The sequence below is a fragment of the Cherax quadricarinatus genome, chromosome 10 (assembly GCF_038502225.1).
Source record: "Cherax quadricarinatus isolate ZL_2023a chromosome 10, ASM3850222v1, whole genome shotgun sequence".
NCBI classification, from domain to species: domain Eukaryota; kingdom Metazoa; phylum Arthropoda; class Malacostraca; order Decapoda; family Parastacidae; genus Cherax; species Cherax quadricarinatus.
Window position 1 is genome coordinate 31,582,670 of NC_091301.1, and position 24,895 is coordinate 31,607,564.

The 24,895-nt window shown below is 39.2% G+C and overlaps 1 protein-coding gene across 4 annotated transcripts in view; it reads left to right on the plus strand.

The window, feature by feature from the left end:
* The window catches only part of ECSIT (evolutionarily conserved signaling intermediate in Toll pathway, mitochondrial), a 148,887-nt gene that overhangs the window by 103,840 nt on the left and 20,152 nt on the right, over positions 1–24,895 (plus strand). For 2 of the 4 annotated variants that reach the window (XM_053775694.2, XM_053775695.2), the window contains exons 6-10: positions 5,755–5,871; positions 6,041–6,145; positions 8,177–8,285; positions 9,386–9,505; positions 9,964–10,237. In XM_053775694.2, coding sequence (XP_053631669.1) covers positions 5,755–5,871; positions 6,041–6,145; positions 8,177–8,285; positions 9,386–9,505; positions 9,964–10,127 — 615 coding nt within the window. In that variant the 3' untranslated portion in view covers positions 10,128–10,237. Of the gene's footprint in view, positions 1–5,754; positions 5,872–6,040; positions 6,146–8,176; positions 8,286–9,385; positions 9,506–9,963; positions 10,238–20,129; positions 20,255–24,895 lie in introns of those variants that run through there. The other 2 variants (XM_053775697.2, XM_053775696.2) reach the window with 2 other exon arrangements.

Consider the following 24,895-nt stretch of genomic DNA (forward strand, 5'->3'; position numbering starts at 1 on the left):
ACCGGTTATTTTCATATAGTCGGACTTGAGTCCTGGAAATGGGAAGTACAATGCCTGCACTTTAAAGGAGGGGTTTGGGATATTGGCAGTTTGGAGGGATATGTTGTGTATCTTTATATGTGTATGCTTCTAGACTGTTGTATTCTGAGCACCTCTGCAAAAACAGTGATAATGTGTGAATGTGGTGAAAGTGTTGAATGATGATGAAAGTATTTTCTTTTTGGGGATTTTCTTTCTTTTTTGGGTCACCCTGCCTCGGTGGGAGACGGCTGACTTGTTGAAAAAAAAAAATATTATTATTATTATTATTATTATTATTATTATTATTATTGTTATATAAATAATTTGTAATTTTTATTCACACCAATATAAGCTTTACTGTTATTCCTTATTGCAATAATTGTATAAATAATGTCAACCCATTTACGACTGCATATTGGAATGGACAGTGACGTCATTTGTTTACTCTGAAACAGCCAAGCAGTGGACCATTTCTCCTAGGTTGAGCTCTATTTCAAGGTACTTTTTCTCGTGAAAGCAATTAAAATCATATCTATTTCTGTAATATAGCTTCCCTTCTATCAAATAAGACCAAAAGAATGAGAATACAACCATAAAAACCATACGAAAATACTGCTAAGGGGTCGCTAATTGCTGAAAAGTGAGCTCCATTATTTATGCTTAGATTTCTTTCATTTTTGGTGTACGTTAAGAAGCATCTTTCCATCATACATTGCCCAGGTTTCAATAAGATAGTCCAACAAACAAATGAGATACAATTCCCGAGATCAAGAGCAAGAGCCCTTCAACCAGTGTCAAGGAACCTGATTTGAGGTCTGCTCACTTGTGGAAATTTTGCTCGCGTATGGAAGCAAAAAATTGACCCATCGACTGCTCGTATTTGGAAAAACTCGCATGTGGACATGCTTGCAAGTAGAGGTTCCACTGTATAATTAATCCGTTCCAGACACCCAAAAAATATTCACAAAAAATTAATTTTTTAAAGAATATGACACTAATATCAACTCTGTGGCTTATTTATCTATCACAATTGATCTAATATGACATAATAAACAATATAAATAACATAGAAACCTGAAATACACTCTAGAATGAATAAAATATGTCATTACGTATGTGGCTAGTGGTGGCGGAGGCGTAGAGTTTGTTTGGAGGCAGGACAAAATACCCCTTCAATATGATACTAATATCAACTCTACAGCTTATTTATCTATCATAGTTGATCTAATATGACATAATAAATAATATTATTAACATAGAAACATAATATATACTCTAGAATGAATAAAATGTGTCATTACTTATGTGGAGTGGTGATGGTGTTCTTGTTGTTGGTTTATAAGGGGCACTGACAGCATAAGCCGTACATATATTGTTGGTGGTGGCGGTGGTGTTGTCAGTGGCCCTATATACCTCAAACAATGGAGGAGTCAGTTTTGTGTTGTCATTTTTCTGTCACTAAATCTCTTAACTTACTTGCTACACTGTTAACCCTTTGACTGTTTGTCATATACAGTGGACCCCCGGCTTACGATATTATTTCACTCCAGAAGTATGATCAGGTGCCATTACTGAACGAATTTGTTCCCATAAGGAATGTTGTGAATTAGATTAGTCCATTTCAGACCCCCAAACATACACGTACAAACACACTTACATAAATACACTTACATAATTGGTCGCATTGGGAGCTGATCGTAAAGCGGGGGTCCACTGTATATATACGTTTTACGAGCCACCGTATTTAACGTATTAATACGCATAAATTCTAGCAGCCTCAAATCAGGCGGGAGAAAGCTGGTAGGCCTTCATGTGAGAGAATGGGTCTGCGTGGTGGGTGTGCACCCTATGAAAAAAATCGGGGACTCAGTGGTGCATTGTGAGAACACCATCTTGGTAGTCCTTGTTCACCATGCCTCGCGGTAAGAAGTTCCTCACTCCTCAGCAGATTGGAGGTCTTTTGTTCCCAAGTGATAGCTCTAACAGCGATGGAAATGCCAGCGAAAGTGAATTTCATGGTTTTGGAGAAAGCAGCACCCAGGATAACGTAATTAGTGATGAAAATCCAGATGACCCACAACCTTCCACCTCTGGTGCTGGGCTGTCTCATTCACGTTCACCTGTACCAGGATGAAAGAGGAAACTATTTTACCGTGTACAAAAGTCAGATGTGAGCAGTGAAAGTGATAATGATAGTGATTTCCAAGCTATTGAAATCAGTTCTAGTTGCGACAGTGAGGGTGAATATTCTCCAGTGAAGCGGCAGTATGTACAACACAGCATGCATTCTGGTAGTGTGTCATATGTTGTTCCAAGGGGTAGGAGTAAATCTCGGAGTACATCCCGTGGCCCTACACCAAGAACTAATAGTGAAGATGATGATATTGTTACAATGGGGATGAATAATGTGAGTGGGGTAGCAGGTGGTGGTGCTGGTGGTGGTGGTGGCGGCATGAGTCATGTGGCACCAGCAGCGGGCCATGCTACTACCCATGCTGCTAACTCAGCACAGCCACAGTCACCCTCAGCCAACCCCACACTCCCACAACATCCATAACCACAGCCTGTAAATACCCAGTACTCACCAGCAGACCACATCTGGGATTGGCAGTGAGGTGACAGTTTTATTCCCAATCCCCATCACTTTGATGAAATACAAAGTGGAATACAGCCATCATGTACACTTGGGAACAATGCCACTGAACTGGAATGCTTTCAGTTATTCTTCTATGAACCCCTGATGGACATACTTTGAGTACACCATGGCAAACACAATTCTTTCACCAAGATCACACCTACATCAGTGGAAGGACACAACTGTGGCAGAGATGTATCTGTTCTTTGCCACAATAATGCTTATGCCACATGTGTATAAGCACATTGTCAATACATACTGGTCGACAGACCGCCTGATTTCAACTCCAGCTTTTGGTGACATTATACCAGTGAATAGATCTGTGCTACTATTACGTATGCTACACTTCTCAGACAAAATAAGGCCAGACAGAAGTGACAGGTTATATAAGATCAGGAATGTGTTTATGTACCTAAAACAAAAGTGCTGTATGTATTTTTATCCCTTCAGGAAGCTTGTTGTTGATGAATCTTTGATTTTGTTCAAAGGCAGACTGTCATTCAAGCAGTACATACCAAGCAAGTTGCCGGGTCACCATCTGGAGAAGACCCGGGCTGGAAGTACTGGCGAATCAACATGAATGAATGACCAAGCAAGAGGAAATGCTTTGGTATAAAGTTATTTGTTCTGTGTGATTGCAGAAGTGGTCTGGTTTTGGATATAATTGTATACACTGGCAGTAATACATTGCAAGATACCAAGAAGTTACTGGGTATCTCTGGTGATGTGGTTAGAACAATGATGAAACCATATCTTGGTAAGGGGCATATTTTATATACTGATAACTGGTACACAAGCCCCTTAGTGATTTCTTGCAAGTGAACACAACAGATGTGTGTGGCAGAGTGCATGGAAATCGTAAGCGTATGCCCAGGTTCAACTCAGGCACTCATAGAGGTGATGTTCAGGTGTTTGCTGCCAATGACATCATGGCATTTTGGTGGCATGACAAATGTGATGTCACATTGTTGACATCAGTTCACTGACACGAAATGGTAGACACTGGCAAGCAGAATGGAGAGACCAATGAACCCATTGTAAAACCTGCAGCTGTGATGGACTACAACTTCAATATGCGCTTAGTGGACAAATGTGACATGCAGATTGTGTTTGCTGATTGTGTTTGCAAAAGTTATAAGTGGTAAATAAAACTCTTTTTTCCATCGTCTTGACATTTCCATGCTGAATGCTTATACTATGTATAAGTTGAAGACCAACAACAAACCCAAATATGGTGAATTTTGTTTGTCAGTTATCAGACAAATAATATTCAAATACCAAGGAACAACACTTGAAATAGACCAGCGCCCACAAAATTATCAACATATGCCCTCTCGTCTGAGGCCTGGTGACCACTACCCCATACCACTGTCTCCTACTACTTTCAAGAAAAATGCTCAGAAGAGGTGTTATGTCTGTGCACATACCACAAAATGCCCACAAAAATGCAGAGACACTCATTTTATGTGTGAGGAGTGTAAAACACGATTGTACGTACACCCATGTTTCAAAGAATTCCACAAGCTGCAGCAGTTCTAGGAAAGTGTCCAGTGATTGTACATATGTATATATATTATAGAACAATAGTGATAAACAGTTTTTTATATTGTTTGTATGTGTAAACAAGTTTTGTAAACAATATGATGATACTAGTGTTTTTGCTATAATTATGTTACATTCAACAAATGTATGTATAAACACTGCACCACACTTTGGTCTCACAGGCCACGTTAGTTATGTGAAAAAATAAAATAGTGAAAAAAAGCAAGAAACCTTCGAATGCAAGTAAACCAAAGTTTACCGGGTGAGCGGCATTCACCGCTGTTGCCATACACGGCTCATTTTCTGCCAACTTTATGCCTCTATATCTTGGTAAGTACTGATCGTAAGAATGTTTTTTTTTTTTTTGGCTTAAAACAATCAGAAAATTATTCTTAACATTTTGATAAAAAATAATTTTTTTTTTTTTTTTTTTTTTTTTTTTTAATATTTTTCAACACCAGGAGACACTCAGGATTTGGGGTTGTGACAGTCAAAGGGTTAATGCTACACTTGATCACTGGCTGGAGCTATAGCCTTTATTGACTCCTCCTGCTTTAGTATTGTACATATTGTAGAATCACTGAAGAAGGCACATTCTCCCCTCTCTCTCAGCCCTTTACCAAAGGGCTGGCTGGCACTAGGAACTATCTTTGGGCCCATGGTGGCTTATTTCACAGTCACAATTTATAAACAAACGCCAAAAACAAGGGTTTATTACAAAATGTTTTGGAATGTGTAAAGTAATGCTAACTCGACCAGTGAGAGGCAGACTGAGACACGTAGTGGCGGCGTCCCCAGGCAGGCGGATGCGTATTATACGTCTGATTACCGGATCAAGGTACGATATCCAGAGCAAAATTTCACACAAAAATTGGTTCTAAAACCAAAGCATCTGATAACTGAGGCGTGCAAAAACCTGGGTTCCACCATATAGGGAGGTTGTGATGAAGGTTTTAAGTGGTAGGTGCTTCAACATCCAGCAGATGCGTGTCAGTGTGCTAGATTATGGTGAGCAGAAACCTTTGGTTTTTGAGGATTTGACATGCTGTTTGAGTGTGGGGAAGGTAATATGAAGGGATTCAAGAAAATACATTGTCTGTACTCTAAAGGAGATGCAGGGATGTTACAGTTTGGAGGATCATCTGAATTGTGATGTTTGCCCTTTACTAGCTAAATAATTACTGAATGAATGATGGCAGATGTTTCCTTTCTTGGATCACCCTCCATTGGTGAAAGACATCCAGTGTGGTAAAAAAAATTATGTGAGGGTATGCAGTTGTGATTTTTTTTTCATGAAACAGTACTTCATTTGTACATAACTTACACATTATTGATAGTATTTGAAAACTTCTTTATGATACCTGCACTTTTTTTTTTTAGCTAGCTTCAATTCTAGCTAATAATTCCTTATACATTTTGTCATACATTTTCTATATGAACTTCCTTACCTCTTTTTTTATTTTAATATTGTATATAGAAATATTACATGCAATATTACATTTTTTATATGTATTTGAACTGTTTTGCTTATTCTTCTTCTTTAAACAATATTTCAGCATGCATCACCTTGGCGTCTTCCTGAGAGTGTTCCAAATAATGCCTTCGAGCTGGCCAAGCTAGCTGTCACTCGTATGTGCACAGTTGACCCTTCATCTGTAATCTCTCTCTTTGAGGTTTGTTAGATATAAGGAAAGGTTGTTGGTTTCATGCTCACCAGGTATGACCTCACTGGGCATTTCTTCCTGAGTACACTTTTCTTTTACACATATATATGAAACATTTTTCAGAGACTGAGCATTATAATCCTCCTACTAATTGAGTTTACTAATTTCCTACTCTCAGACAAAGGATGTTGAAGATGCCATTGAGGATACATGGATTGTCAGTGGCCAGAGCCCAACTCAACAAGAACTCCTACAGAACCACCCTCCTGAAGAGCCCATCAAGGTCATTTTGGTTTTCTTTAAATAGAAAGTCAATTTTCAAGAGATTCATACTCTGTGACAGGGAGTGCAGTCCAAAAAAAAGTGGCATTTGCAAATTTGCATTTTGTACAGTGAGTCATGTTATCCATGATCTTCAGTTATATAAATACATGTACAAAAGTATATTTGTGAATGCAAACTCCCTGTACCTGCACTGACCTGTCAACTACTGTATCCAGGTCCCTTGGGGTTCCTCAGGAAGCCAGTGGCTTTTAGTTTTCTAATACTATTAACTGGTTGATATTATTGAACTCTAATTTGTTTTACAGTTAAAGGACACATAAGCAAACACTTAGGACATTTTATTATGGACATGTTTCAGTCCTGGGACCTTGTTCACTTTAAATATTCAGTTGCAGGACCGAAACTTTTCTGTAATGAAATGGCCTTAGTGTTTGTTCATGTGTTTTTAACCATAACTTGTCAGTATCATATAGTACCAGGTGAAACCTGGTATTATACAATAACTAGTCTTATTGTAGCTGATATTGATATTTGTTTTGTTTTTAGTGAACATATAAATGTATGAGAGGTTTTTGTAACATAAAAATTATAAATGAAAGGCAGAGTGCATGAAGAAGAGGAAGGTTAAAAGAGTTGGGAAAGAGAGCAAAAGGAGAGCCAGTGGGAGAATGGTTAAGTCTTTATTAGCAAATTTTGCTGAGAATAAGTTATTTTAGAGAGAAATCAATAAGTGAAGCAGCCTGGAGAGCAAATGGATTTAACAGTTAAGATAAGATTTTGTTTGGATTTTTAACCCTGAAGGGTTAGCCACCCAGGATAACCCAAGAAAGTCAGTGAGTCATTGAAGACTATCTAACTTATTTTCATTGGGGTCCTCAATCTTGTCCCCCAGGATGCAACCCACACCAATTGACTAACACCCAGGTACCTATTTGCTGCTAGGTGAACAGGACAATAGGTGTAAGGAAACGTGTCGAAATGTTTCCACCCACCGGGAATTGAACACGGGCCCTCCGTGTGTGAAGTGGGCGAGACATGCCGGAGCCGTATTGCATTTAAACATGTCTATCCATGTTGGTACTCCCGTAGTTGCAACCGTTTTGTTTGAGTATTATGTCTGTAGTAAAAAATAACTCAGGGCCTCCTATGAGTGAAACACCCTTTAAAAGCATTTAAGTTTTATGCAGAGAGCAATGCTTAGGTTAGGGTATGTAGATGGGAAGGAGGTGGCTTCCCAGTTAAATTGGAACTTAGATAGGGATGTATGATATCACCATGGTGGTTTAGCATATTTGAAGATAAGGTTGTAAAAGAAGGGAATACCAGGGTGTTGAGAGGGGCTATGAGATGAAAAGATGATTCTGATACAAAGTAGGAGTTATCACATGTGCTCTTTGCTGATGATGCAGTTTTTTGGGGGGATTCTAAAGACAAGTTGCAAAGATTGATGGACTAATTTGAGAGGTTATGTAAAATAAGAATATCAAAAGTGAACGTAAACATGAGCAGGGAAGTGAGAGTAACAAAAGTGTCTAGGCAATGATAGATTGAATATCAGATTAGAGTGAGTAAGTATGGAGTAAGTGGATGCCCAGTATTGGGATACTTGGAAATAGACATGTCAGCAGATGGATCTGTGGAAAATGACATGAACCAAATAATAGATGAAGGGAAAAAGGCGTATTATTATAATTTTGTAAAATTGGTCGAATTATCAACTTCTGTGCACTTTAAAGGGTAGTTGAAATAGTTGAATGAGCACTTTCTTGTGCTCAATAGAATGGAAGTCATACCAGTGAAATAACTAAGAATTTGGATTCCAGGTAATTATGGTTGTCCTGTGCACTGACAAATCTTTGCAATGGTGTATTACCCTCACAAGGCCCAGGGCAGTGTCCCACATGTATTCATCAGTGATTTGAAATTTATTTCAAAATTTCTACCTACCATGTTTCAGAAAACTATGATTGAAATTAAGTTTATTGAGTTTCTTGACTCAAATATAATATTGCATTTTATTTTTTATCAGGTGGAGGGTCCCTTTCGTATCTTCTTGCGTGATCAGTGTGTTGGTTACTTTATTCTCCGAGCTGAGGCCAAACCTCAACCCCCACCAGTGAAAAGAGAATATATTGATGGTAAGAGTATTGTTATTATTAAAGTATATTCCTGGGGAAATGCAAGGCCTATATAAGTCATAAAGCACCTGGGAATTGGGGAATAACCAAGCTTCGTCTAATGTGCAGTGTAATTTAAAAGTAACTTGTGGGGTAAAAATATATTTCTTAAATCAAGGTATGCTCAGTGAACATGTTGCTTGTAACATCTTTTTAGTATTATGCAAATATCGCAAACCAAGTGATACAGGATGCAAAACAACCATGGGGGGAGTAGAATGATAGCTCTAGGCCTTTTGTGTTACAACCAACACATCATCATTTCTTTGTAGTATGTTTGAGCTACAGTTTGGTATGTGCTGGGTGCATGTTGGACATCCTGCTCTTCATTTCTCAGATAAAAATGAGAGAAATGTCATGTTTGTAATAATAGCAGTGCAGCCTGATCATGCTTCCCACTATCTTTTGGTGTAGGTAGCAATGACTAGGAATATACAGCAAGGTAAGCAGTATGCCCATCAGATGTAGCTCACGTCTAATCACAAATTATGTCATCATTTATTTTCTAGGACTGGGTAATTTAATAGATATGAACTAACTACAAACTAAAACTCTACGTGCACCTCACACAAATTTTTTTTTAACTCGGTAGCAGGGTGACTCAAAGCAGAAAACACATTCAGCAACATTCATCCAGTTGTCATCATTCCAGAAGTGTTCCAACATCACAGTCAGATTGCCCTCCAACTACTACATCTTCATCCCTCCAGAGTGTAGGCACTGCCCTTCCCACTTGCAGGACTCAAGTCTGGCTAACTGGTTTTCCTGGTTGATGCATGCATTACCCAACATACACTAGCAGTCCAACACACCCTTGGTTTGTGCATGTACCTTATCAATACTTTTGCTGATTTTTCTGTGATCTGTCTACACTCTGAGGGAGGGGTGTTAATGTTGTAGTTTTATAACTGTATTGTAAGCGCGCCTCTGGCAAGACAGTGATGGAGTGAATGATCGTGAAAGTTTTTCTTTTTCAAGCCACCCTACCTTGGTGGGAAACGGCTGATGTGTTAATAAAAAATAAACATATTGGAAATCTGATACGTATCTTTTTACCACAGATGTAGGATCTATCAAGCTTTGGTTCACCGGTGACCTAGAGCCTGACGATATGGCTCTGATTAAACCTACTAGTGTCCATGAGCAAGAAGATGGCATTATTCTAGCTATTTGTGCTACAGGTAATACATTATTGTTACAGTTGTATTATTATTATTATTATTATATTCATGGGAAAGAACTAAACCCATAAGGGTCAAGTAATGATACAGGAAAGCAACGTTAGGAACAGCATAGTCCCTTTGCTCAACTCAGTGTCATATTCAGATTCTTTTCTGTCGGTAACATACATTGACATATTACATATTGCTAATCTGTATTTCATAATGGACATTACTGTTATTGTATTTATGGGCATGCACCAAACCTGTAGTAGTCATACAGTTCCTGGGCAATGATAGGTAGTCAGGTTTGATCCAAGGAATTCCTTAAATGAAGAGTCCTACACTAGTATCTAGGCATTCCTCTTGAAGGGCCTGTATTGAACATACCTGTACATCTACAGTTGGCAATCGACATTAAAGTATATAATTTAGATTACTGGATGGTTACCTAGTATTTTCCATATGTTATTTTTCAGGGACCTCTGGCCGAGATTCACTCTTGTCCTGGATACGCTTGCTAGTAAATACAAACCCAAACCTGGCCAACGTACCAGTGCTGTTTACACAAGCCAGTCCGGTAGGAGATGTTATGACTACAGGCCAGCATGATGAAACTACTTCAGTGAAGACTGTTCCTTGAAGACGTCTCTCTTATTAAAGAGGTAGTGTACAGCATCTTTCCCAGCAGTAAGTAAAACAGATAAGCCGAGTAATATGTAGTATCATATTTATTAATAAATGATGATTTTATGTGTTTCTTTCTATCCTAAGTTCAGTTGAGGAAACTAGACATGTTTCAGTCATTGCAAGATCTGAGAATAGTATCCGTACACCCCATAACCTCAGCCCCCTGTACCTAGACTCACACCAGGGAAGCCTGGCCACATGCCCAGGCTGCATGGTTATACCTGGAATATACCTGTAATAAATTTTTCATTATTTATCAGTTATTTTCTTGTATATATATTTGTATTTCTCCATGGAGAAGTGGAACAGAATTCTTCCTCCATAAGCCATGCATGTCATAAGAGGCGACTAAATTGCCGGGACTAAGGGGCTAATAACCCCTTCTCCTGTACAGTGGAACCTCTGGTCACGACCATAATTCATTCCAAAACTCTGGTTGTGACCCAGTTTGGTCATGACCCAAGCCTAATTTCCCCATTGGACTGTATATAAATACAATTAATCCGTTCCAGACTCCTACGAACTGTATGTAAATATTGTTTTTATAAGATTTTTAAACACAAAAATAGTTAATTATACCATAGAATGCACAGTGCAATAGTAAACTAAATGTATAAACCTTGAATAACACTGAGAAAACCTTGAACAACAGAGAAAATTAACATTGCACGAGTCCGTTCTAGACTCCTACAAACCGTTCGCTGTAAACATTTTTTTTTTTTTTTTAAGTTTTAAGGGATGTCTAATGGCTGAGAAATGAACTCCATTATTTATCATCTGATTTCTTTTATTTTTGGTGTACATTAAGAAGCATATTTCCATCATACATTGCCCAAGTTTCAATAAGATAGCCCAACATACAACTGAGAAAAAAATATTCACCAAAAATCATATATGGCAAGTCCAAGCTGGGTACTGGCACTGCGAGAAGCTGTTTGTGCACTACCTGCTGATGAAACAATTTTAATCCGAATTTATCACAAGGATCTTTGTTAGGTGTACACAAACAACAGGAAGTGGGGAAAATTGGCATGTGCGAAAAAATGGCGTGGAATGTGAATTTTGGCGTAGCTGTTTGACACCCGATTATGTGTTCATGACCAGATGCAAAAATTTGGTGAATTTTTTGGTCTTGAACTTATTTGTTCGTGTTTGGAAGCATTCGTGATCAGAGGTTCTACTATATATGTTACTAAAGTTAAAAAGAGAAACTTTTGTTTTTCTTTTTTTGGCCACCCTGCTTCAGTGGGATATTGTTTGTTTAATTCATGTTAAGTGCTAAACCCATGTGGGTCATTCATTGCAAAACATGGTGGAGGCTTGATCCTCCATCTGCTAAGCGAGACAGACACGTTTCCTACATATATTCGCCTGTATGTCAAATTACAGTATATACATTCCTATAGGAAAAAACACAGATTTTTTTCTTTATTTAATCTGGCCCCAGCAAAGCAATGCTTTCCAGAACATTAAGGAATTACAAACCTCTAACACACAGCACCTCAGCAAGATCACAACTCTAGAACATAAACTAAGCACACTGGAACATCTAAGCAGCATCCATACCCAGTCTGTGGATACCATCAACAGTCTAAAAGATTAGGTACCCCAACTAAATACCGACATCAAGAATGAAAGTGAGTGAGTGGACCTTCAACTTACCTTCAAGACCACTTTGAACAACAATAACTATGTGACTCAGTTGTAGTAAATAGCAACCTTCTACCTACAATTATAACCCAAGAAACATGCAAACAAACAACCTTAAAACTTATCCAAGACCATCTTTGACTCACTATATTTCTTTGTACAACTATGTATCATGTCCAAATAAAAAATAAATAAAGTGATAGGTCATTAAACTGGGAAGAAATCAGTGGTACTGAAGTTCAACTCTAGCTCACAAAGAAGTGAACTGTTAAGAACATCTATTAATATGAAAACAAGTGTTTATGTCAATGAGTGCCTGACAAAAATAAGACAAAATCTCCTTTACACACTAAGAAAGCTACAATATGACCACAAAATTTACCAGTGCTTTGCAAGGGATGACAAAATTGCAGTTAAGAAGGAATCAACAGGAAAGAGATACTTCATTTCTACCACACTTGATTTAAAAAAATTCCTAAGCAAAGCTGGCCTAACTGAGTCTGAATAAAAATGCAGTTTGTACCCACTTCCACACGTAGTGTTATGAGATCCTAAAAAAAATTTTCGTCCAATTTTTTCTGTAAAACCTAATATTCATTTCCATATTGTCAGTCTGACAGCAGTGATTCTAAGCTGTCCAATCACTACCTCATGTGTATTTTATATTAAGATAAGATAAGATAAGATTTCGTTCGGATTTTTAACCCCGGAGGGTTAGCCACCCAGGATAACCCAAGAAAGTCAGTGTGTCATCGAGGACTGTCTAACTTATTTCCATTGGGGTCCTTAATCCTGTCCCTCAGGATGCGACCCACACCAGTCGACTAACACCCAGGTACCTATTTGCTGTTAGGTGAACAGGACAATAGGTGTAAGGAAACGTGTTGGAATTTCCACCCGCCGGGAATCGAACCCGGGCCCTCCGTGTGTGAAGCGGGAGTTTTAGCCACCAGACCACCGGGCCACCGTTAAACACCTCAAGATCACCATCTTGTTTGCCTAAAAAGATAAAAAGATATACATTTCTATTTTTTTATATGTTTGTAACTATCTTTTGCAGTCCTCCATTAGTTGACTACTATATTGTTTTATTCTCTAATAGTGTGTGCATTCTATAATAATTACTGCAATACAATCCAAAGTTAAGTACTACTGTTTTGAAACCCCCCTTTTTGTTTACTCTCTAAAAAAAAAACATTTTTATTATTTTATACATTTGTAACTATCTTTTGCTATCCTCCATTAGTTAACTCCTATTTTTTTTTTTTTACTCTCTAGTGTGCAGTCTATAATAGTTAGTGTAATACAATCCAAAGTTAAGTACTACTATTTTGAAACCCCCCTTTTTTGTTTTTTGTTTACTGTCTAGTATTAGTGCAGACATTGTTAGGTGCTATTGATATACCTAGTCTTAATAGTTCATTATTTTTTATTACTAATCATACAATTTGTTTATAGTGTTATTACTTACCTAAATTTTGTGCTTTAAGTCAAATCTTACTATTTAAATTTTATTTAAGACCTTTTTTTACTATCTTTTAACTTAATATATTTTGTATTATTATTATTACTTGGTTAGTATCTGTGCAATCTGTAGAATAGTTCTTCTGCTACCTACACTTTGTACTGCTTGTATAAGCTCTCATATCACCTCCAGTGCAATATTAACAGTTTATACTACTTATAGATTTTTAAACTTGCATTAGTCATATGATTGCAAACATCAATCCTGACATTAATGTTTTATTTAATGACACACATGATCCTAACAACAATTGCCTTTAATAAACAAACACTATGATGACCTCCAAGCACTAATGAATTCTCTAAATGTCAGTATGTCTATCACTACTCTCACTGAAACATGGCTAAAACATGTTACAAACATCTGTTCCATACCTGGCTACACAGCCATACACAATTGTAGGCCAGATCAATTAGGAGGTGGAACAGCTATATACTACTTAGATGAACTAGAGTGTGTAAATTCTACTTGCACAAGGGATGAACATGGTGAATATACCTTTGCTAAATTTAAATCCAAAGACCTTACAAAACCTCTAACAGTTGGAGCAGTTTATAGAGTTCCTCACTCCAATATTTACTCTTTTAGTGAAAAACTAAAAAACATAATAACTAATGCTGAAATGAACGAACACCACCTAATACTTACAGGGGACTTCAACATAAATCTCATCCATGACCATGACCCACAAGTGACTGAATTCACAAGCACTATGAACAGCTGCTTACTTCTACTAACAATAACAAAACCTACAAGAATCACTGACACAAATGCCTCATTACTAGACCATATCTGGACAAACACTATATCCCCGTTAAAAGCAGGCATAATGACAGATAACACCACTGACCACTACCCCATCTTTCTCATAATCAAGTTGTGTAAAGTGCCCCAGGACACAACTAAGATCACATTCCGACTACACGACGAGTCATCTGTTAATAACTTTATTTCAGCATTTAGTGACATTGACTGGCAAAACAAGCTAGCAGACAACTTTGATATTGATGAATGTGTTAATATTTTTTTTTTACAAAAAACTCAAAACCTCTATAACATGCATTGCCCAATAAAAACTAAGCAGATCACAGCAAAGAGACTAAACAGCCCCTAGCTCACAAACAGTATCCTCAAATCTATTGATAAAAAACATCTATATAAAAAACAGTACAGAATGGGTCTAATAACAAAGGATCTCACAAAACGTTACTCATCAATACTAACCAATCTAATAAGGAAGTCCATAAAACTGTATTATGATAACAGATTTCATGACATAAAAGGTGATATGAAAAAGACCTGGAAAACCTTATCTGAAATTCTAGGATCAAAACAGCTGTCACAAAACAAAATGATTAACTTAACTAAACCAGACGAACCTCTCCTTCAGCCAACCGATACTGCCAACAAACTTAATGTCTTTTTCTCTACCATAGGAACAAAACTAGTAAGTAAAATCCCAAGCTCAAACATTCAACCAAAAGACTACCTCACCAGCAACTACCCAAATACTCTATTTTTAGCCCCAACAAACCCTACTGAAATCTTGCTTATCAAAACACTAGAGAACAATACAGGAGACCTAAATAACTTACCACCACTCATGTATAAAAAAGCTTCTCATGTGTTGTCACCAATTATTGCAACTCTTTTTAACAAATCCATTGAATCTTCCACCTTCCCATCCATACTCAAAACAGCAAGAGTCACCCCAATCCTCAAAGGAGGTGATCGAACTGAATTGAACAATTATAGGCCTATATCAAACGTGCCCCTACTATCTAAAATCTTCGAAAAATTAATTCATAAACAAGTCTACTCCTACTTCGTATCCCACAACATACCCAACCCTTGCCAGTTTGGGTTCAGGCCGAAAAAAGTACTAATGATGCTATTATACATATTCTTGAACTTATATATTCTGCACTCAAGAAAAATTAATTTTCCCTGGGACTTTTCATAGACTTACAAAAAGCTTTTGATACAGTTGACCATAACCTTTTGCACCAAAAACTCGAACATTACAGGGTCAGAGGACACTCTCAGTTATCTAAAATCTTATCTTAACAATAGAACCCAGTATGTATACACAAATGGAGCCAGCTCCACTACACAACCTGTTCTTGTTAGAGGCCCACTTCTCTCTCTCATTTACATCAATGACCTACCAAATGCATCTAATCTCCTTAACCCTTTAACTGTTGCAGTCCCCTTTCTGAAACTGTCATTCTATGTCGATAAATTTTTGGAAAAAAAAAATTATGTTTTCTTATGAAATGATAGAGAATCTTTTCCCTATGGTAATGACACCAAAAGTATGAAATTTGGTTGAAAACTCACGGAATTACGCTCCTGCGAAGTTAGCGGTCTCAGCGACATATATGTATTGACGATTTCGCCGACTTTGAGCCCTGTTTTTAGCCAATTCCATTGTTCCAGTTGACCAAACTCATAGTTATTTCTTTAGAACTTCATTTTATCTATCAGTTGAGTACAAGAAACCACCCATTTACCAATTTGAACTACCCAATAAAGTACAGTGGACCCCCGCATAGCGAACTTAATCCGTGCAAGAGGGCTGGCCGTTATGCGAAATGTTCGCTATGCGAATTAATTTTCCCCATAAGAAATAATGGAAATAAAATTAATCCGTGCAAGACACCCAAAAGTATGAAAAAAAAATTTTTTTACCACAAAAAAATGTTAATTTTAGTACACACAAACTGAAAAAGGCATGCACAATTACATGACACTTACTTTTATTGAAGATCTGGTGATGATTGATGGGATGGGAGGAGGGGAGAGAGAGTGTTAGTGTTTAGAAGGGGAATCCCCTTCCATTAGGACTTGAGGTAGCAAGTCCTTTTCTGGGGTTACTTCCCTTCTTCTTTTAATGCCACTAGGACCAGCTTCAGAGTCACTGGACTTCTTTCGCACAACATATCTGTCCATAGTGGCCTGTACCTCTCGTTCCTTTATGATTTGTCTAAAGTGGTTCACAACAGTGTCATTGTAACAGTCACCAGCACGGCTTGCAATAGCTGTGTGAGGGTGATTTTCATCAAAAAAGGTTTGCACTTCAGGCCATTTTGCACACATTTCCTTAATCTTTGAAGTAGGCAATTCCTTCAATTTCTCTCTCCCCTCCTTTGAACCAGTTTCCCCAGGTCTGGCCTCTTGCTCTTGAAGTTGATCTATCAGCTCATCAGTGGTTAGTTCTTCATTGTCCTCCTCCACCAACTCTTCCACATCCTCCCCACTAACCTCCAACCCCAAGGACTTCCCCAATTCCACAATTGATTCCTCAACTGGTATACTACTCCTCTCAGGGTTAGCCTCAAACCCTTCAAAATCCCTTTTGTCTACACATTCTGGCCACAGTTTCTTCCAAGCAGAGTTCAAGGTTCTCTTAGTCACTCCCTCCCAAGCCTTACCTATAAGGTTTACACAATTGAGGATATTAAAGTGATCCTTCCAAAACTCTTTTAGAGTCAATCGAGTGTCTGTGGTCACTTCAAAGCACTTTTGAAACAGAGCTTTTGTGTACAGTTTCTTGAAGTTGGAAATGACCTGCTGGTCCATGGGCTGCAGGAGAGGAGTGGTATTAGGAGGCAAAAACTTCACCTTAATGAAGCTCATGTCCCCATAAAGTCGCTCTGCCACGTCTGTAGGATGACCAGGGGCATTGTCTAACACCAGGAGGCACTTAAGGTCTAATTTCTTTTCAGTTAGGTAATCTTTCACATTGGGGGCAAATGCATGGTGTAACCAGTTATAGAAAAATTCCCTAGTGACCCATGCCTTACTGTTTGCCCTCCACAGCACACACAAATTATCCTTGAGGACATTCTTTTGCCTGAACGCTCTGGGAGTTTCAGAGTGATACACTAATAAAGGCTTAACTTTGCAATCACCACTAGCATTGGCACACATCAACAAAGTAAGCCTGTCTTTCATAGGCTTATGTCCTGGGAGTGCCTTTTCCTCCTGAGTAATGTAGGTCCTGCTTGGCATTTTCTTCCAGAACAGGCCTGTTTCATCACAATTAAACACTTGTTCAGGTTCCAGTCCTTCAGTTTCTATGTACTCCTTGAATACATGCACATATTTTTCAGCCGCTTTGTGGTCCGAACTGGCAGCCTCACCATGCCGTATCACACTATGGATGCCACTACGCTTCTTAAATCTCTCAAACCAACCTTTGCTGGCCTTAAATTCACTCACATCATCACTAGTTGCAGGCATTTTTTTAATTAAATCGTCATGCAACTTCCTAGCCTTTTCACATATGATCGCTTGAGAGACGCTATCTCCTGCTAGCTGTTTTTCATTTATCCACACCAATAAGAGTCTCTCAACATCTTCCATCACTTGCGATCTTTGTTTCGAAAACACAGTTAAACCTTTGGCAACAACAGCTTCCTTGATTGCCGTTTTCTTGCCCACAATAGAAGAGATGGTTGATTTTGGTTTCTTGTACAACCTGACCAGGTCGGTGATACGTACTCCACTTTCATACTTATCAATGATCTCTTTCTTCATTTCAATGGGTATTCTTACCCTTTGAGGTGTAGGGTTGGCACTAGAAGCTTTCTTGGGGCCCATGGTCACTTATTTTCCAGAAACAGCACCGAAAACACTGTAATAATACGAAATATTCCGAGTGTATGCTTGAATGTTACCGCGGAGGCTGGCTGGTAAACAATGGGACGGGCGGCACATGTGAGGCTGGCTGAGGGAGCACATTGGACGCGTCTCGGACGAAGGCCGCTGAGCGGGTTTTTGTCCACTATGCGGGGCAAAATTTTAGCGAACAAAGCGTCCGCTATGCGGATTGTTCGCTATGCAAGGCGTTCGCTATGCGGGGGTCCACTGTAGTCAGAAATTGGCAATTTGGCCAATTTCACACAAATTAAAAAAGATGCCAATTTAAATTTTTTTTTTTTATTAACACACTGGCCGATTCCCACCAAGGCAGAGTGGCCCAAAAAAGAAAAACTTTCACCATCATTCACTCCATCACTGCCTTGCCATAAGGATGCTTTACACTACAGTTTTTAAACTGCAACATTAACGCCCCTCCTTCAGAGTGCAGGCACTGTAATTCCCATCTCCAGGACTCAAGTCCAGCCTGCCGGTTTCCCTGAATCCCTTCATAAATGTTACTCTGCTCACACTCCAACAGCACGTCAAGTATCAAAAACCATTTGTCTCCATTCACTCCTATCAAACATGCTCACGCATGCCTGCTGGAAGTCCAAGCCCCTCGCACACAAAACCTCCTTTACCCCCTCCCTCCAACCCTTCCTAGGCTGACCCCTACCCCGCCTTCCTTCCACTACAGACTGATACACTCTTGAAGTAATTCTGTTTCGCTCCATTCTCTCTACATGTCCGAACCACCTCAGCAACCCTTCCTCAGCCCTCTGGACAACAGTTTTGGCAATCCCGCACCTCCTCCTAACTTCCAAACTACGAATTCTCTGCATTATATTCACACCACACATTGCCTTCAGACATGACATCTCCACTGCCTCCAGCCTTCTCCTCTCTGCAACATTCATCACCCATGCTTCACACCCATACAGGAGCATTGGTAAAACTATACTCGCATACATTTCCATCTTTGCTTTCAAGGACAAAGTTCTTTGTCTCCACAGACTCCTAAGTGCTCCGCTCACCCTTTTCCCCTTTTTAATTCTATGATTCACCTCATCTTTCATAGACCCATCCGCTGACACGTCCACTCCCAAATATCTGAATGCATTCACCTCCTCCATACTTTCTCCCTCCAATCTGATATCCAATCTTTCATCACCTAATCTTTTTGTTATCCTCATAACCTTACTCTTTCCTGTATTCACTTTCAATTTTCTTCTTTTACATACCCTACCAAATTCATCCACCAACCTCTGCAACTTCTCTTCAGAATCACCTAAGAGCACAGTGTCATCAGCAAAGAGCAACTGTGACAACTCCCACTTTATGTGTGATTCTTTATCTTTTAACTCCACACCTCTTGCCAAGACCCTAGCATTTACTTCTCTTACAGCCCCATCTATAAATATATTGAACAACCATGGTGACATCACACATCCTTGTCTAAGGCCTACTTTTACTGGGAAATAATCTCCCTCTTTCCTACATACTCTAACTTGAGCCTCACTATCCTCGGAAAAACTCTTCACTGCTTTCAGTAACCTACCTCCTATACCATACATCTGCCACATTGCCCCCCTATCCACCCTGCCATACGCCTTTTCCAAATCATTGCTTAGTTAATCTTAAGTTAATTTTAAGCCTGCCTGTAATGCTATGCATACAAGTGGCTTTGGCATGCTGCTCTTACCTGTATTTTTTGTACCTCTGTATGTGTGTTCAAATTATAAAATAAATAAATAAATAAATAAATAAATCCATAAATGCCACAAAAACCTCTTTAGCCTTTTCTAAATACTGTTCACTTATATGTTTCACTGTAAACACCTGGTCCACACACCCCCTACCTTTCCTAAAGCCTCCTTGTTCATCTGCTATCCTATTCTCCGTCTTACTCTTAATTCTTTCAATAATAACTCTACCATACACTTTACCAGGTATACTCAACAGACTTCTTCTTTCTTTCAACACACCGGCCGTATCCCACCGAGACGGGGTGGCCCAAAAGGAAAAACGAAAGTTTCTCCTTTTACATTTAGTAATATATACAGGAGAAGAGGTTACATGCACGATAATTGAACAAGTATTTTCTAAACTCCACTATCCTCGTCACTTCATCAGAGACTGCAGACGACGGGCATTAAACATCTTCAACACACCCAGAGAAGACACTGTCAAGAAGAGATACATAGTCCTCCCCACCAACTCCATTGCCAAACACGTTTCCAACATCTTTTCCAATACCTCATTCCAAGTATCTACCTCCACAACCACGACCATCAAGGACATTACCAGTGATAGACAGGACAAGCTTCCACCCTCTGCAGGGGTATACATAATCCCTTGTAATGACTGCAACAAATTATATGTGGGCGAAACATCAAGGGACCTCCAAACACGTATTTCAGAGCACCAATACGCAAGCAGGTCTGACGACACAAGGAATGCCTGTGTACAACACCGTAATTCACACAACCACTTGATAAACTACAGAAACTCAAGACTTATTGCCACAGAAGACAACACTCAATACCGAAGAATCCTGGAATCATCACTTATTTCTATATCCGACAACTTCAACCAGAATAGTGGCTTCTATAACATAGCTGAACCACTTGCCAAGAAACTTCTTCATCGCTATCCCACATAAGAACACAGGAATGGAAGAACACTGTAGAAGGTCTGCTCACAAACTTATCCAATCTCCTTTCCAAGCTACCCAAGATTTTAGACTCTATAACCCCACTCGGTACATCATCAGATGCAGCATTCTGAACCTGACTATAAATACTCGCGTCCCTTCCGCCCCAGGTAGATCTGTTTGTGACTTGAAAAAGCCCACTGTGTGGGTGAAACGTAGTCAATAAAGGATCACATTATACTGCATATGTGTTTATATTTCCATCTCCACCTTTGTGGATCGGGGTGACCCTTGCTGTCTTGAGTATGGATGGGAAGGTTGAGGAAGCTATAGATTTGTTAAACATTGTTGCAATAATGGGCGACAGTTCTGGTGCAGCTTTTTTATATATGAATGGTGGCAAGTTATCTAGATCACCTGATTTGTTTTTTAATGATTTAATGATGAGTGAGACTTCAGTGGAATTAGTTGGAGCTAGAAATAGAGTATTTGGATAGTTGCCACTGAGGTACTCGCTCGGATGGGTATTTGAGCTAGGAATTTGACTCGCTAGCTTTGATCCTACAGTAGAGAAGACATTAAATTTGTCGGCCGTGTCTATAGGTTGCATGTGAGGTTCATCTGGTTTAGTTAAGTCTATCTCTCTATTTCCAGTTGGTATTCATGTTATCACAAGTATAAAAACAAATACACACATAGAACGTATATGGCAATGACATATTACCTTAAGAAGGAAATCCAGTAGAGTGGTGGAAAGAAAATGTGATAGTTCATCTCTGGCAAACCTAGCCAGTAATATTAATATCAGAGTTCACCCTCTCTTCAGTAGTGTGAAAGTTACTTGGCACTGAAGGGAACATATTGTCATAGGAACAGATTAACTTGTGAAAATAGGTAGATGTTGAGGTTCCTTAACCCTTTCAGGGTCCGTCCCTTAGATCTACGACTTCACGTTGAGTGTCCAAACCGTAGATCTACGCCAAAATTCTAGCGCCGTCAAATTTAGCGCAAAAGTGCTCATAGGCCTACATGTGAGAGAACGGGTCTGCGTGGTGGGTGTGCGCCATAAACAAAAAATCTAGGCGCCCGCATAGCATTGTGGGAACGCCAGCTCAGTTACCTTTGTTCACCATGCCTCATCGCAAGTCAGCTCTCACTCCCCGGAAAATTGGGACTCTCCTCTTCCTATCTGATAGTTCTGACACTGATGGAAGTGGAAATGAAGACGAATTCTATGGCTTTGATCAGTTAGTGACCGAAAAGAATGACCAGGATATCGGTAATAGTGCAGAAAACCCTGACGATCCTCAACCTTCTACCTCTGGTGTGGGCACTCGTGACTCACGGTCGGTTGTTCCTCAACGCAAGAGAAAGCTAATATTTTCGCGTGGCCAGGCCTCTGACTTCAGTAATGATGATGATAGTGACGTGGATTGTGATTTTATTGCGCTCGATGATCATTCGAGTAGTGATAGTGAGGATTCATATTCACCAGTGAAGCGTCAGTATGTTCGCTGCTGCATGCGCTCGGGTAGTGTACCCTATGCTGTGCCCAGGGGACGGAGTACATCCCGGAGTACATCCCGTGGCCCTACACCAGTTTTAGGTAGTGATAGTGAGGATGATGTGGCTACACTTGGCATGGATAGACCAGAGGCATCAGTGGATGGTGGTAGTGGTGATGGTAGTGGCACCGCCATGCATGACTCACCAGCCCACGCTGGGACTCACGCTGCTGACTCGTCAGTTCAAGGACAAAGTGGAGCGTCAGCAACCAGCCCACCACAACCACAACCACCCGCACAACCAGCCTATGATGTCCAGTATCCACCAGCAAACCGTATGTGGGATTGGCAGCAAAATCCCAATTTTGTTCCCAAGCCTCACCACTTTGATGACTCTCAAAGTGGAATTCTACCTACTTGTCCCCTTGGAACCATGGCCAATGAACTGGAATTCTTTGAATTATTCTTTGACCAGCCATTGATGGAAACTGTTGTCAGGGAAAGTAATAAGTATTTTGAGTACACCATGGCAAATACGATCATATCACCACAGTCAAGACTACACAGGTGGAAAGAGATGACTGTTGCAGAAATGTATTTGCTTTTTGCAACAATAATGCTTATGCCTCATGTCTATAAGCATAATATAAAAGCATACTGGTCCACAGATCGGCTAATTTCTACCCAGGCCTTCAGTGAAATCATACCAGTGATCAGGTTTATCTTACTCTTATGTATGTTGCACTTCTCTGACAAAACCAGGCCTGACAGAAGTGACAGGTTATACAAGATTAGAAATGTTTTCATGTATCTCAAACAAAAGTTCAGCATATACTTTTATCCATTCAAGAATGTTGTAATTGACGAGTCTTTGATTTTGTTCAAAGGTAGACTGTCATTCAGGCAGTATATACCGAGCAAGAGGAAACGCTTTGGTATAAAACTGTTTGTACTCTGTGACTGTGACAGTGGCCTGGTGTGGGATATTGTTGTATACACGGGAAGTAAAACATTGAAAGATACCAAGATGTTATTGGGTATCTCAGGTGACGTAGTGAGAAACATGATGGCACCTTATCTTGGTAAGGGGCATACATTATATACCGATAACTGGTACACAAGCCCATTACTCAGTGATTTCATGCAAGTGAACAAGACAGATGTGTGTGGCACAGTGCGTTCTAATCGTAAACATATGCCCAGGCTCAACGCAGGTGCTCGTGGTGATGACGTGCAGATGTTTACTGCCAATGACATCATGGCATTACGGTGGCATGACAAACGAGATGTTACATTGTTGACAACCATTCACTGTAATGAAATGCAAGACAGTGGCAAAGTTGATCAAGTGACTAATGAACGGATTCGAAAACCAGTGACAGTGATTGATTATACACAAATCATGCACTTGGTTGACAAATGTGACATGCAGATTGGTTTTGTTGACTGTGTTCGTAAGAGTTACAAGTGGTACATGAAACTTTTCTTCCATCTCATGGACATTTCTATGCTCAGTGCATATAATATGTACCAAATAAAGACTGGCAACAGACCACCGTATGGTGAATTTTGTTTGTCTGTTGTCAGACAACTCATAATGAAGTACCAGGTAAGAACACCTGCTATATAACAAGGTCCTCGAATTACTCAGGATATACCCAAGCGTTTGAGGAGGGAAGGTGATCATTTCATAATACAACTTCCTTCAACTCAGAAGAAATTTGCTCAGAAGAGATGCATTGTCTGTGCACAAACAAAGCGACAGCAACAAAGATGCAAAGACACTCGGTTTATGTGTGAGGAATGTAAGGTACCTCTGTGCATGGTGCCTTGTTTCAAGGAGTTCCACAAGCTCCAGCAGTTCTAAAACCATGTCCAGTGATTGTAAATGTGTAAATATATGATAGAACATTAGTATTATACAAGATTTGTGCATGTTTATTGTAATAAACAACAGTGGTAAACAATAATATGATAATAACTTTAGTGCAGTTATTGTGTTCAATACAGTGAGTTTATATATATACATTATATACAGTATTGGTCTCTCAGGCCCCAAATGTTAGTAGGAATAGAAAAAAATTGGAAAAGAAAAGAAAAAACTTAAAAAACCGCTAAATAATGTAATGCGCGTATGTGGAATTCGTCGATGTTGCCGCCACCACATCATTTTTGACAAACTTCTTGGCAACTCCAGAAGCTGGGCCTAGTGTGTGACCTTGAGAAGTTGAGAGTGTTTATTATGACCAGCGGTGTACCACTCTCACCTATATTTACATCAACACAAGTGTATTCTAAGTGATAAAGTGTACACTTGGTGTGCTTGGTAGCACTTGTCATACATAGTAACGCGTGTGTAAGTGAGATTGTTCAGGTACTGGTTCATCTATCTACAGCTGCACACTTATGCTTGCATACATGTATAACATAGTAATGTGTGAGTTACCCAGGATGGACCAAGCAAGTCGACCAGAGTGATTTATCTCATTGTCATTGTAACATTACCTAGTTTTTTTTTATTTTCTTTTTTTTTTGTTTTTTTTTTTTTTTTTTTTTTTTTTTTTTTTTTTTTTTTAGTAATATTGTTTACAATCTATGGTTGGGGTAACAGGTTGTCTTCAGCATTCATTGTGATGTCTGCTATATTATTATTTCAGTGAGGTACATTACGTGGCAGTAGCCTGAACTAACTCAAGTGGAAGTTATCATTGAATTTGAACCTCTTGTTTAATGTGATATAT